Consider the following 15744-nt stretch of genomic DNA (forward strand, 5'->3'; position numbering starts at 1 on the left):
TAGTAATTGTATTATAACTTGGCATTGTTATAATGAGGCTACCATTGGATTATTGTAACTGAAAACTAATAAAAAATATTGAAGGGGGGAAAAACCCACAAACAACTGAGCTAACCGGCAAGCTGGCACAAGAACTCACACAGAAATACCCCGCTGGAATTAGAGCTCCTTTCTTTGTAATAATAATTTAGTAACAATTTTACTGTATTATTTTTACACCGCCCATCAGATTGGGTTGTCCCAGCTACTCTGGGCAACTTTCAACAGAATATAAAACACAGTAAAACATCAAACATTTAAAAACTGCCTTGAGATGTCACTCCAAAACTACAGACTTAAATCTATTTAACCCTCATGACTCCTAAGCAAGTAGGTTTTTTTTCTGTGAAAGGGGCAAGGGACACCTAAAAAGAATAGCAGCACTCACACAAAAATGCAATTTCTAGAGCTGGGAGATGCAGGACAGTGGATGCTGTTCCAAGCTGGTTTCAAACTGGCAGTGCTGGTGGCTGCATGTGTAACCATATCCCTGATGCTCATCTCCTTCATTAAAAAAATCTTGGGAACTGTAGTTCAGCCCCCACAAAGCTATAATTCCCAGCACCCTTTTGGAACAGGAGGTGTTTTGCCACTGAGGCTACCTGCCACCAAGTCAAACGGCTGGTCAGTGAGGAAGTCTGCACCCAATGATTGGTTGTTGCATTTTTAAAACATTGTGTTGCATTTAAACAACAACACCAGTGACCTTTTATGTAATTCTGTGCAGTGAGTCTTCACCTTTCCAAAAATAACATTGTGGGCTGATTAATATTCTGCAGCCTTTTAAATGCGTTTGTGGGAGGCGGGGTTATTGTTTGGGTTTGTTTCTGTTCAAACGATTTATGGGTGCTTTAATCCTGTTTTTTTAATCTTTTGAACTGCCCTGAGATCTTTGGATGAAGGAGGGTATATCAATGTAATTAATTAATTGGTGGTTTTTTGAAATGCCTTGGTGATGAGTAGATGCATGAGCCCCAGGACTTAGTCCCAAGACTTAGCCAAGAGGCCCCCACCAGCATCAGGGTGAGGAATCTCCTGCTGCCCTGTCCATCTCCCCAGGTTCATGCTGGAAAATAAGCAGAAGATCCAGTGGGTATCTTTTTTTAAAGGTACATAGAATCATAGAATGTGGAGCTGGAAGGGACCACAAGCATCATCTGCAGTGGTACCTTGGTTGTCGAACTAAATCCGTTGTGGAAGTCTGTTCAACTCCTGAAACCTTTCGAAAACCAAGGCACAGCTTCCGATTGGCTGCAGGAGCTTCCTGCACTCAAGTCGAAGCTGCAGAAGCCGCGTCAGACATTCGGCTTCCGAAAAACGTTCGCAAACCAGAACACTTACTTCCAGGTTTGCAGCATTTGGGAGCCGATTTGTTCAACAATTGAGCCGTTCAAGAACCAAGGTACCACTGTATTCTAATGCAAGATTATTTGGCCCATGACCCTGAGCTATCCCAGAGCAGCTTCTTTGGAAGCACTATCAAGCTATTCCCAGAGTCTTGCATTTCTTTCCCAAAAGCATTTGGGGTGTTGGCACCCCTGCAAAGGACCCCCTCCCTGCTTGTCTTGCTGTTCATTTTTCTCAGGAGCTGAGGGGAAATAAATGTGTGTGTGAGAGAGAGAGAGAGAACCAATCAGCTCCTAAAAAGAAGCTTGTATAAATTTAAGCTGCCTTAAGGGGTGTGAATCGAAAGCAGTTTGAGTGACCCCTTATTGCCTATAACATATTGCTTTGTTGAAATGATTCAATAATGTGAAAACAGAGACTCTTTGTATGTTCTACTGTGACTTAAGAAAAATTTAATAAGAACATAAATAAAAACTGGAAAAGGAGTTGCTGTGATCTAGCAACCACTTTAAATTAACTAATATCATAAAAATGCTTTTACCCTGTAGATTTGAGAGACTGGAAAGAGACAACTGAGATTAAAAGCAGTCAAAGAATGCAAAATAAAAATAAAAATGGGGGGGGGGAATTCCTCCTGCACCCCTCACTCCGCCACTAATAAAGAGCTTATCCCCTGATGTCATTCAGAAGAGGAAATGCCAGTTCCATTTACCTGGAGGCAGGAAGGAGGGTCTGCAATGTTGCGGAGTCGACCATTTGGCTGCAGCCCCCAGAAAGCACATTTGAGGCGCTGGTCCGGTGCAAGCTCAGTATAGACCAGGGACTGCTCTGGATCGGTGCACAGGTATGACTGTTTGCCTCTGAGCCGAAGGAACCCAAACCACACAAAGGCAGTGCCTGTGGTGAATCATAGAATCATAGAGTTGGAAGGGACCCCGAGGGTCATCTAGCCCAACCCTCTGCAATGTAGGAATCTCAACTGAAGTATCCAACCTCTGCTTAAAAACATCCAAGGAAGGAGAGTCTACCACCTTCAGATGAAGTCCATTCCACTGTTGAGCACCTCTTATGACAAAATGTTAAGTTGGAATCTCATTTCTTGTAACTTGAAGCCATTGCTTCAAGTTCTACCCTCCAGAGTGGGAGAAAACAAAGCTTTGCTCCACCTTCCATGTGACTGCCCTTGAAATATTTGAAGATAGCTTTCATATCTCCTCTCAGCCCAGAGCCCGTGTCTCACAGGAGCTAAAAGCTGCTTCCCACAACCCAGGAAGAAGGTCACATGGTGACATCACAGTCCCCTTGGTAGCCCAAGCCACTGCCTGCCCCCCACCTTTGTTCCTGGGCTTCATCCAGTGTTTGAAATTTGCCAAGCGCCAGGCACGTTCTATGAGTGGCAGGGGTCCAGTTGCGACCACGTGGTGATCTCTGGATGCCAGGTTGACAACTACATCTCCATCTGGCTGGCCCTTCTTTCTTAAGCACGTAGTTAGAAGCGCTTATTTATTGCATTTATAACCCACCTCTTCCTCCAATGAGTCCATGGTTCACTCCCTCCTCAGTCATTGCTTACAACGACCCTATGAGGTAGGTTAAGAGGCTGCGACTGACTCCAAGGTTACTCAATGAGCTTCATCACTCGATGGGTGGGGATTTGAACCCTGTTCTCCCAAATTCCTGTTTTGACACTCTAACAACTACAGCACACTGGCTTCCTAGATTTGCTTCTGCTATGGAGCAGCTCTTTTAATTAAGTTGGTCGACAAATATGGGGAAAGCTAAATGTCACTTCGGGAAGGTTCTGAAATATTTCCCTAGATGCTTGAATTTGTTTTATTCTGGATTGTTTGATGGGATGTTTTAATGTGTTGTCAACCGCTTTGAGATTTTCCCCTTAAAATATAAAGTGGTATAGAAACGATAACAACAAAAACAATATTCGTTGGGGGGAGATGGTGTCTAGACATTCCATTGCGGCAACTGTAACATAGGTTTAAGGTGCCATTTGGCGATTAGGTTATATATCTGTGTTACTGACGCTGGCTGCACCAGGTCCCTTACCTGGGTCTTCGCTTAGAGTGCTGATTTGCACAGAGGAAGGCTTCTTTGCTACCAGTGTGCTCCAGCTCACCACGTTCCCAGGGAACTTCCATCGAGTCCGTGAGGCTGCCAGCTGCTTTATGGAAACCTCGGGCAAGGCTCGGTCCCACAGGTTGACTTCACTCAGGTCACCCACAAAGAAGTTGGTCCCTACAATGCAGCCCCAACATGCAGGAATGTGGTAAGAGCCCCTTCTTGCCCAGAGAGGAAGGCCAGTGATGTGGGGGCATGGAGGTGAGAGATGGAGGGGCTACAGCTTTCCCCCAAGCCTTTGTTATGGGCCCAGCCTTTGAGGAGGGACCTCATTCATCCCACGATGCCACAGCCTATAGCCACAGGGCAAGCCTACAGCCTCTGTGCAAAGAAGGGACTCACCTCCGCTGCCCACCTCCAGCTGTCCAATTATCAGCTTCCCCCCAAGGGAGAGCCCTTTCCTCAGGAAGCTGCTACTCTCAGCGAAGTGTGGCTCCCAGAGAAATCCATCCACGAAGGCCCTGAAGGACGGGAGGCCAGGAGCACTGGAGACCGAGATGGCCACATGGTGCCAGGATCCATCCAGAAGGGAGCCCTGGGTGCCGCTGAACATCACTGCCCTGCAAAGAGCAACCAGGAAGAAGTGGTTTCATAGAATCATAGAAGTGGAATGGACAGCAAGGGTCAACTAGTCCAACCCTCTGCAATGCAGGAATATTTTGCCCATTGTGGGGCTTGAACCCACAACCCTAAGATTAAGAGTCTCGTGCTCTAACAGCTGAGCTATCGGGGTTCTCCTTTTACCTTTTCATGCTGAGGCTGGGGTGTGTGCAGATAAATCAACAAATGCATTTCAAAGAATACATTTCATGCCAGCTTCCTGGCTTGCTCAGATCACACCATTTATAGTTATGAGGTCAAAAATTATAATTTTGGAATTGCTGTAAATTGCTTGGTAGGTGGCTTGTTGACGAAACTCTCCTTAACTGAGGCCACATCCACATCAAGCACATTTAAAGCACACAAATCCCACCCCAAGAATACAGGGAACTGGAATAATAGAATCATAGAATAATAGAGTTGGAAGGGACCATGAGAGTCATCTAGTCTGACCCCTTGCAGTGCAGGAATCTGTTCCCCAATATGGAGCTCAAACCCACGACCTTGAGATTAAGGGTCGCATGCTCTGCCAGCTGAGCTATCCCCCTCACAGAGCACCATTAACAAACTACAGTTCCCAGTATGATGAATGGACATTTGGAGTACAAAGAAACTTAGTGGCTTCCTGACAACTGGGGTGGTGAAAGGGCTGCACCGCCAGCTCGAGACATTTTGGTGCCCAAGTTAGAGCGGCAGCAAAGGACACAGAATCATAGAATTGTGGAGATATGTAATATATAATATTATACACACAAAGTATAGAAGCCCCATATAAAATGTCATAAAACCTCAAAACCACATCCAAGACCAAAAGCTGGGAGGGGAGCATCATTTAAAACCATTGTTGCCAGTGGAGGGACCTCCTGCTTACCCCTTGATGTGGAATTCCAGGCCAGAGGGGGAGAGAAGGAAGAGGGCAAACTCTGGCTGCCTCCACTTCAGCGCATAGCTGACCAGGCACATCTTGCGGGAGCCGGCGGCAGCAGGCTCACTTCGAACCCACAGCCCGATGGTGAAGTTGTTGAGGTAGCGGCGTATGGCATCTTCCAGCTGCAGGCTGCTGCCACCGCTGGGGAAGCGTAGGTCAAAAGAAAGGCGATACTCTGGAAGGGAAGGCAAAGAGGTTGGCCTCTGAATTCATCCGGCAGCAATGTGAACACTCTCCTTTGTGGATTCTCTGGGAAAGCACAAAAAGCCTTTGTAGCTTTTTCCTACTCTCCCTCAGCTCTTCCTAGAAACAATCCGTGGTGGACTTGGAGGGAATTGAGAGGGTGGGCTGCAGGTGAGTCGCACTTTGCGACTGGCACAGGTCCAATTGCGACTGTGTCGAGATCTCTGGGCACCAGGTTGGTGACTGACATCTCCACCTGACCCTCCAGCTTTCTTATGCAAGCAGGTAAGCAGAAAGGCTTATTTATTTATCCCACCTTTTTGTCCAAGGAGTCCATGGTTCACCCCCCCCTCAGTCATTCACTACAACAAGCCTGCAAGGTAGGCTAAGAGGCTGCAGCTGACTCCAAGGTCACCTAGTGAACTTCAGGACTGAGTGGGGAGTTGAATCCCGATCTCCCAAGTCCAAAACCTGACACTCTAACCACTACACCATGTTTGATTGTGCTAACCCCCCCCCCCTTGTTGGAGGTGATTGTTATGTCACCATCATGGTGTCTGTGCATGGAAAAAAAGAGAAAGAAAAAGCTGGCGGTCTTCCAATATGCAGGGGAAGCACCTGGAGATCTGCAAGCAGTGCAACCTTTCTGACTATCATGCTCAGCTAGCAGGTATATGTCAAGGAGAGACAGTGCAGAAACTTCATTGGCATGAATTCCAAGGAAACCAGGTGGAAGGGGGTTGCTGCAGGGACCCTCCATGTCTCTTTACAGAAACATCAATGTTTGCCCACCTTCTGCTGGTTCAAAAGCAAGGAGGGCTCTTCTTTGTCCATCCGCCCCCAAAAATCCACCCCAACCTACCTAGAGACGCGTTGGCCACAGTTGCTCCCATTACCCTCAAGGAGCCGAGGTTTGCGAAGGGAATGTCTTGGGCGCCGGAGAGACGGAAATGCTCCTGGTGGTCCAAGAAGCTTGCGAGGCCATCAGGGTAAGTGAAGAGGCTCCATGTGCTGAACTGCCCAGGCGAAAAGGGCACCCCAGAAAAGTTCTTGCGCTCCAGGGAGCCGCTGAGATCTGTGGTGACATTGCCACGCACATGGGTGGCATTGGACTCCAGGCTTAGCCGGAAATGAGTGACATCGGTGTGGAGGCCAGCCAAGGACAGGGTGCAGGAAGAATGACCGGGGAAAGAGAAGGTGACATCAGCTGTGGCGTGCGGACCTATCCCGCCAGGGAGGGGAAAGTACACAGGCTCCGGCGGACCACAAAAATCTGGCAACAGAGATGGGAGCAAATTAGGCCCAGGCCTGCCAGGTCCAGGGAAGGCAAGGCGGAGGAGCCTTCTGTTATTGGTGGAGCTCGACTCAAGGACTCCCTGTGAGAGGAAGCATCGTAGGCACTTTGAAATCTCTAACATTCCATCCCACAAGAAGCCCACCTGCCTTTTGGATCAGCCCCCAAGCACTCAGCCTCTGCCTCTCCCCCCTCCCCCTGCTGAGGCAAAAGGGCAGCGACCTACAAAAATTTACATGTGGAATCTGAGGTTCCGAAACTTGTCCCTCAAATCCAGATTCTTTTATCTTTCAGAAGGATTTTATGCAGTTACGAAACAGGTATGATCACCAAATGCAGATTCTGAAATCAAAATGAGCATGCCTTTTTTGAATCGCCTCTTGTGAACCACCCTAAGATCTTGATGAAGGGTGGCATATAAATTTAATTAATAATTAATATTATTATTATTATAATTCAAGGGATGAAAGCTATCCCCCTACATGAGCCCCCCCCCCCCCAAGATTTCCCATAAAAGCCTTGGAGAGAGATTCTGTCTCAAATTGTCAGCTCAGTCCTTCACAGGTTTGTTGCCAGCCACTGAAAATTCCCTTTGCAGGAACTCAGCAATAGTCTGTCTTTCTACCTAATTTATCAGGAAAGCAAATTAGGGGTTTGCAATTCCGTGGATCTCAGAGTGGCTGGAGTACAGATGAGCAGAGTACAATTAATAAATAACATTGTTTCTGTTACCATTGTTGTTATTATTGTTATCGTTATCGTTATTATCAGCTGCTTTCTGGTCTCCTTGAGATGATGTCCAGCATTTCAGATGAAAATTCAACAGTTTCACATCTGAGTCGTGCTTTTATACAGCAAATTGCTTTGTGATTTTATACAGTATATACATTTAATAAATCAAATTATGGAAGCTCCCCTTTTCTCCACTCAACTTGAATCGCATGAGAAGAGAGGAGTTAAGAGGCAGCTCTCTCTCTCTCTCTCTCTCTCTCTCTCTCTCTCTCTCTCTCTCTCTCCCCCTCTCTCTCTCTCTCTCCTCCAGCCTGCCTGCGACCCCTCTGTTGCCCTTGCCCTTGAGCATCTATGGCACTCACCATATCTGTGCTGGCAGACAAATCCTGTGATCTCGGTCGTAGGACGCTCATTGCATGGTCTGGTTTGCCACGTCCCATGTTGGGCGATGTTGGTGGGCTGCAGACTCAGCACCACACACTGGTCCTGCACCTGTTCGGGGGCTTTTCCTAGAGAATAGAGCAGCCAGGGATTGTAAGAGCCCATCCGAGCGGCTTCTAGCCACGGCCTACTACCTCATCTCCAGGAAGTCCCAACGCTCATGCTAGTGCTACCTTCGTTGCCACTTCCTGCACTTCTTCCCACCCCAATTGGGAAATGGGCAAGAACTTTAGGTCCATTCCATGCCCTCCCCTCACCCTATCCTAGAGCCCATTTTTGTGGAGAAGGAACCCCAGCTGAGTCAGTGTGGTATTGCAGTCAGAGTGTGAAACTAGGGCCTGGGAGAGACCAGGGTTCAAATCTTAATTTGGGCATCATGAAGCTCACCGGGTGTGACCGTGGAGACAGTTACTGCCTCTCTCAGCCTCATTTACTTCCCAGGGTTGTTGTTGTTGTGGGGATTAAGGGTGGAGGGAGAGAACCATGTACCGGTATGTATGCCACACTGAGCTCCTTGTAAAAAAAAGGTGGGATATGAATGCAATAAATAAATAAATAAGGGCAATAAAATGATAAAGAGCCCCAGGTCTTATGGAGCAAGCCTTATGAGGAACAGTAGAGAGAGTTGAGATACTTGAGAGCCATCTTCAAATATCTTAAGGGCTTCACATGGAAGATGGAACAAGCTTGCTTTCTGCTGCTCTGGAGCATAAGACTCGAACCAATGGATTCAAGTTACAAGAAAGAGGATTCTGACTAAATGTTAGGAATAACTTTAATGAGCTGTTCAACAGAGGATTGGACCCCCTCAGAAGGTGGCAGCCTCTCCTTCCTTGGAGGTTTTTAAGCAGAGGTTGGATGGCCATCTGTCATGGATGCTTGAGTTGAGATTCCTGCATTGCAGGGGGTTGGGCTAGATGACCCTCGGGGTCCCTTCCAACTCTACAAATCTATGATTCTAGTCTTTATGCAGTTCTGGATGGCAACCAGGAGTTCTGACAGAGAGAACCAGCTGTGATTCAGAACCCTTCTGTTCAGGAGCTTGGAAGACCCAACATACCCAGATGCCACCGGAAATAGGCTGGGGGAGCTGACGAGTCGCTCCACCTCCACGTGGTGCCAAAGCGCAGCCCGATCCACATCTGCCAGCCATCCTCAGGAAAGGCATCTGGGGAGGAAATGGAGAAACCATCACAGATGTTTCTTGGTAAGGATTAGATGGTTAGCTCCCTGCACCCTCTTCCAGTGCAAAACCATCAGTACTACTGGAGCCTTATTTGCCCCTACGGGTTCCCACGGTTGCGCCCGGTGAGAAAACATGGAAGCAGAAAAGACACCTGAGGCTGCTGGCTTCAGAGAGAGAAAGATTTATTTTCTGCATGCAGAGGTACCTGCGGTGTTCAGACAGCCAAGCAAGTACAAAAAAAAGTCAATTTTCAGACAGTTCTTATAGACAGTTCTCTGGCTCTCCCCACCCCAGGAATCTGCCTCTTGTACATCCTTGTCCATTTAAGAAACATTTCCTGTTGTACATATAAGGCAAAAGGACATTTAGCCCTGAGTTGGTTCATGCGCACTCCAGCAAGGCCATCCTATCTGTGACCTAGACAATTCCTCTCTGTGCCTCTGTGCAAGGTCGACCTTCTACTGTTATCTCCAGACTCTTAGTCATTGCTTGCCAGAAAGAAGTGCAATGCAGATCAAAGTTCACAGCTTTACAGAGAGGTTTCATAAAGAAAAGCTTAAAAAGTTCTTTTATACTTCTGGACTAACAATACATTCAGGTAAATATATACAGGTTAGCTAATTAACCCTTTCACTACCTCCCAATTTGAATGGGGTCAATAAATGCCACCATCTCATAGAATCATAGAATTGTAGATCTGGAAGGGACCCTGAGGGTCATCAAGTCTGACCCCCTGCAATGCAAGCATACAAAGCTGTCCCATGCGGGGATCAAACCTGCAACCCTGGCATTATCAGCACCACACTCTACCAATTGAAGAGGAAAATGAAGAGAGTTATTCTGAGGGTGGCATCTGGATACGGGTGCTGTTTTAAGATTTGAAAATCTCCACTGTTAGTTTCAATTTTTGCTGCTTTTGATTGTAAGCATCTTTGAATGGGCATTTGCCCAGAAAAGCAGCCCCCCCCCAATATTTAAAATATAAAGAAATAAATGACAACAGTCATCCCCCAAGGGCACTTAAAAAACTAAAAAGAAGCACATATCTCAATTGGTAGAGCATGAGATTCTTAATCTCAGGTTCGTGGGTTCGAGCCCCATGTTGGGCAAAAGGATTCCTGCATTGCAAGGGATTGGATTCGATAGATGGTCCTTGTGGTCCCTTCCAACTATGATTCTATTATTCTAAGAGGAGCCCAGCTAGATCAGCCCAAAGTGCTACTGTTTTGGCTACTGGTTTGCTGCTTCCATCCCTCACCTGACAGGAAGGTGTTCTGCTCCTCATCTCGAACGATTACGAGGCCCTCCCCAGATTCCTGGCAAAAAGACTGGGCCTCTCTCCATGACCTGAGTTCCCGGAAGGATGGGAAATGGAAGGCATAACAGTGGGAGCGGAAGGGCACTTTCCTCACAGAGCCAGGGAGGGCATCTAGGCAGGAAAGGCACAGGGAGAGAGAGAGAGGTACAAGAAGGTGCAGCTATGAAGTCAGTAGGCAGGTCCACATTTTAGGTTAATGTAGATGGTGAACTCCTCACACCGCCTTTAATTCCCCTTCATCCACCCAGTGTTCTCCTCCACACTTTCTCCTCCTAAAATCCAGAGATCCCCTTTGGAATTCCCTCAGCAGGGCTTTTGACAAAATCCCCATTATATTCTTGTGAAGAAGCAGGTAAAATGTGAGCTGGACAAGGTAACTGTTTGATGGATTTGTAGCTGGCTGACTGGCTGAACCCAAAGTGTGCTCATTAATGGTTCCTCGGCATCTGGGGTGGGGGTGGGGCAAGGGGCAAGGGGGGCTGCCACAGGGCTCTGTCCTGCTGTCATTTAACATCTTGGATGAAGGAATTGAGGGGATGCTCATCAAATTTGCAGATGACCCCAAAATGAAAGGGGTAGCTAATGCCGCAGAAGACAGCATCGGGTTTCAAGATGACCTCAACAGATTGGAGAACTGAGCCCAAACTAGCAAAATTTCAACAGGGACAAATGTAAGGTTCTGCACCTCGGTAGGAAAAACCATCTGCACAAATATAAGATGGGGGACACCTGGCTTACACGTGAAAAGGGTCTAGGGGTCTTAGTGGACAACAAGCGTAACATGAGTCAACAGTGTGATGCAGAGAGGAGAGGCCTGTCAATGGCTATTACGTCTTGAAGGGTCAAGGGACCCCTCCCATGCTGACCCTGGGTGCTGGGGAGGTAAAACCCAGCCAGATGGGCAGGATATAAATGCAACAACAACAACAACAACAACAATTACTACTACTACTATTAAAATTAGCGAGGGCTGCCAGCTACAACAATTACTACTACTACTATTAAAATTAGCGAGGGCTGCCAGCTTTGGCTCTCTCCATTCAACAGCAAAATGCAGCATTTCTATAGCCTCCCTCATTATGCCTCCTGCTGGCTGCTGAATGTCAAGGCTGGGAAGGAGACACCCCCTTTGCTCTTACCTTTCACGGGCATCTCACAGATGAAGGAGACATTGGCACCGCAATCCCAGTCCCTCCACTGGCCAGCGTAGATGCCCACGAGCTGCGTGCAACGCTCCTTCTTGGGGTAGCCTTGGAGCCAGTTTCTGATAAAGCAGAAAGAGTTCAAGATCCAAAAGCAAAGAACTTGCTTCTGATCTCTTAGCAAACCACTTTGATAGCTCCGGTGGTAGAGCAGGAGACTTGATCCCAGGGCATGGGTTCAAGAGCCACATTGGAGCCCTTTGCCATCAGAGCCACGCATCAAGGTTCTCTTACCTGTACCAGCTCTGCGATAATGGGGTCCATCCACCCAGGCGAGCTGACTGCTTGCCTCTCGCCATGCTAACCCGATCCAGTAGTGCAAGGCGTATTCCCGGGTGCTGTCTGAGAGGTCCGTCAGGAACATCTGTGCAAAGGCAGCCAAAGGCAGCATAATGAAATCACAGAATCATAGCATTTCGAGTTGGAAGGAACCCCAAGGGTCATCTAATCCAAACCCCTGCAATGGAGGAATCTTTTTGCCCAATGTGGGGCTTGAACCCATAGCCCTGAGGTTAAGAGTTTCATGCTCTACCGACTGAGCTGTCCTGCAGTGGCAGCAAAGGCAGGCAGCATAAGTTTCGCCACTTTCCCAACAGCCTCTGCCAGGGACTTCTACAGGAAAGGGGCCATGGCTTGGTGGTAGGGCAACTCTGGGTAGCGCTGGGGCAGTGTCCTTGCACGAAATCTTGGAGAGCTGCTGCCAGTCAGTGCAGACAATGCTCAGCTAGTTGCACCAAATATAAGACCGCTGTTTATGTTCCTGGGCTCAGGAAATGACCAAGCCAACCTGGAATCAAGAGCCCTCGTTGGATGCAGAAGAGAAAAAGGGTTCTGCACAGTGTTAGAAATTCGCCAGGTGCCAGGCGCATTTTGCAGAGATATCTTCGTTCGCCTCCTCCTCAGTTAATCCCTACAATGACCCTGCGAAGTAGGTAAGAGTCTGTGATTGACTCCAAGGTCACCCAGTGAGCTTCATGGCTGGATGAGTGGGGAGTTGAACCCTGATCTCCCAGGTCCTGGTTCGACTCTTCAACCACTACAGCACACTGGCTTTCTAAAGAAATTGTGCAACAGGACCACTCTAGCAATTAAGTTGGTCAATAAATATGGAGAAAGCAAATTGTCACTTAGAGAAGGATCTGCAATATTTTCCTTGAAGCTTGATTTCTTCCCCTTCTGGGTTGTTGATTGGATGTTTTAATGGGTTATCAACCACTTTGAGATTTTTCCTTTAAAAGATAAAGCAGAAATGAAACACGGCACCTAGGGCACCTGGCCATTGCCATACCGGGGTCAGATCTGGATTCTGTGCCAGACAGCCATCCTCAAATGAGGTTTTCTATCGCTTCCTCCCTCCCAAGCTAAAGCATTCCCAGCCTGCAGCTTGCAAAACCCGCCTCTTACCTGCTTGTGGTAATCCTTGATGACAACCAGGTCTGCCTTTTGGTCCCTGCAGAAGACTCTGGCTTCACTCCAGGACAGAACAAGAGACCCAGTTGGAATGTACAGGCAAGCTCATTCCTGTACAGGATCCACCTTGGGGGCACAACCCAGCACTGTGTGGAGAGGAAAGGTGGCATTTTCCCAATCAGTAAATGTTAGCTTCTTGTTGCTAAATCTCAAAACGGTAGCTTCTTGTTCCCACCTCTCAAAACTGGGGATTTGGACAAAGGAGGGAAGGGGCATGTCAGATGGTGTTCCTGGGCACTAGAAATGCTTTTGGGTTGGGCCTGCTTGCTGGTCTGGGAACCATAGAATCATAGAATAGGAAGGGACCCTGAGGGTCATTCTAGCCCAACCCCCACCAATGCAGGAATCTCCACTCAAACATCCATGACAGATGGCCATCCAATCTCTGCTTTAAACCTCAGTTGAGCAAAAAAAGAACAGCAACCCCAACTTCCTGCATTGCAGAGGGTTGGACTAGATGACCTGTGTGGTCCCTTCCAAATCCATGATTCTATTATTCTAAGGAGATCTGCTCTTGGTGGTTACAGACAGCCTTTACCTCCTTTGCCTTGCCAGTCTGACAGTTTCGGAAGGGTTAACCCTGACACGTAGGACCAAGTCTTCAGGAGTTTTCCTTGTGTGTGTGTGTGTGTGCGCCGCACACACACACACACACACCCCTCATAATTTGCAGCCTCAAGTTTGTTATCCTCCACCCACAGATAAAATAACTCAGAATTTGCTCAGTTGCGTCCATAAATTGGTTGCACATAGCGAAGAAGAAAGGCCAGGGCACTTGAAACAAATATTGTGATCTTCCCACTTTTTATCTCTTGTCTTCCTCCAGGAACTTCCTACCAGAATTGCGAAGAGCAACCCCAGCACTACTCGGACTACCTTCTGGTGCATCTCTGCTCTCCTTACAGCCGCTGACCCCATCACCCTGAAATCAAAATTACATCACAGTTATTCTTCCCAATCTCTGGGATAGGAGATCTCCATCCCCTGCCAGGACATGTTCCAACCTAGTCAAGGAACAGACTGCATACAGGTCTTCTCATGCCTTCCATTCAATGCTACCAATTCCTGGGGTAATGTGGCAACTTTTCTGGTATCTGTACCCAGCAGTGTTCAAAATTCCCCAGGTGAGTTTTGCAATGGGCAGAGGTCCAGTTGTGACCACGTGGAGATCTCTGGGCACCAGGTTGGCAACTGACATCTCCATCTAGCTGGCCCCTCCAGCTTTCTTAAGGATGTAAGCAGAAGAGCTTATTTATTGCATTTTTATCCTACTTTTTTCCTCCAAGGAGTACATGGTTCACCCCCCCCCACACACACCATTTTTAAAAAGTCAAACATCCAGAATAAACAAATTCAAGATTCAAGGAAGTATTTCAGATCCTTTTCAAAGTTACACTTGGCTTTCCCCATATTATTGACTGACTTAATTTATAGAGCTGCTCTGTAGCAGAAAGACTCTAGGAGTGGTTAAAGCATCCAATATGGCAACCTTACATATTGCCTCTGTTCTCTCTCACACACACACAAAAAAACCAGGATTGTTGAGGAACAGTTGAGGGGTCTGAAATAGGCACCTTTCCTATGTGTGTGTGAGAGAGAGTGGCAACAACCACAGCATTGCACACACCCCCAAAAATCCTGCTTGCTTTGGGATGCCACCTAGCAACCGATAACTCTAGGCAGGCTTGGTTTTAAAGGTTCCGGCCACTAGGCCGAAACGTGGCCTGCCTTTTGTTACTAGTTGCTGCTGGTGGTCATAGATCATAGAATGGTCTAGTTCTGATGAGATGAAGACTCTCGTGCTGTACTGGTGATGATCGGTACTGGGGGAAAACAAAGCATTGGGAACTAAATTTTGACTCAAAAACGATAACTACTGGGGGGGGGGGGACTACACACACACCAAAAACGCCCATAGCGCGACAGGTGAAAAAAATGGATGAGGCAAAAGCAGCACCTCCCTTGGACAAGAAGAGAGCAGAATGGTGGCCTTTTGGCCATCTACCACTAGCAGAATGACCATGTTTTGTGGCAGACAGCTTTGTTCAACATCATCTGGTTAGGATGGGGAGAGAGCTGCCCCTGTGAATTCTGCCTGCCAATACAGGAATTGTTTGCCCAATATGGGGCTTGAACCCACAACTCCGGGATTAAGAGTTTCATGCTCTTACCAACTGAGCTTTCCCATTGCCCTACCTGGAGATGCAGGAATCTTTTGCCCAATGTGGGTTCGAACCACAACCCTGAGATGAAGCACCTCATGCTTACTGACACCTATTTAGCTCTCTGAAGCAGTATGATTCTGATGCCTAAACTTTTCCAGATGCTTTTGCTTCATGAAAGCTCAGTCAGTAGAACATGAGACTATTAATCTCGGGTGGTGGACTAGATGACTATTAATCTCATGGCAGGGGGTTGGACTAGATGACACTTGCGGTCCCTTCCAACCCTATGATTCTATGATTCTATGATTCTAGTGCTGCAATCCTATGGCTCAAATAAGTCAAGAGCACCTCACCTATTGACTGACACAATATTTTGAGGCATTACCATGAATGAATGGTTCTTTATCCACTGACAGTAAGATGTCTTAAGAGGGGGAAATATACCAGGCCGAAAAAATCGGTGAACAATGACTGCATTGACTCAATTGGATGTGTTGAAATCCTGCTGCGTCAAGAGGAGCAGGAACGACGAAAGCTGCTTAAGTGACCCTGGAGCAGCAGGCTTTGCTATGTTGACTTTATATCAAAAGATTATATCAAAAGATGGCCCCTTTCCAAGACAAGCCTGAAAAGTGAGAACAATTGTCATTTCTCAACCTGGGATAGCTCAGTTGGTGGAGCATGAAACTCTTTTTCTCTGGGTCGT

The 15744-nt window shown here is 47.4% G+C and overlaps 1 protein-coding gene across 1 annotated transcript in view; it reads right to left on the reverse strand.

Annotated features, from left to right (window-relative positions):
- Positions 1-12941, reverse strand: part of LOC117060292 — a 28513-nt gene extending 15572 nt beyond the window's left edge. The window contains 12 exon segments of the mRNA XM_033172507.1: positions 2099-2283; positions 3448-3636; positions 3862-4079; positions 4991-5222; positions 6093-6503; positions 7619-7765; positions 8758-8865; positions 10142-10312; positions 11341-11465; positions 11638-11662; positions 11665-11767; positions 12808-12941. Of these exon segments, the coding sequence (XP_033028398.1) occupies positions 2099-2283; positions 3448-3636; positions 3862-4079; positions 4991-5222; positions 6093-6503; positions 7619-7765; positions 8758-8865; positions 10142-10312; positions 11341-11465; positions 11638-11662; positions 11665-11767 (1914 nt within the window). The 5' untranslated portion in view covers positions 12808-12941.
- Positions 12942-15744: the final 2803 nt, after the last annotated feature.

Source organism: Lacerta agilis, chromosome 15 (assembly GCF_009819535.1).
Source record: "Lacerta agilis isolate rLacAgi1 chromosome 15, rLacAgi1.pri, whole genome shotgun sequence".
Lineage (NCBI taxonomy): Eukaryota > Metazoa > Chordata > Lepidosauria > Squamata > Lacertidae > Lacerta > Lacerta agilis.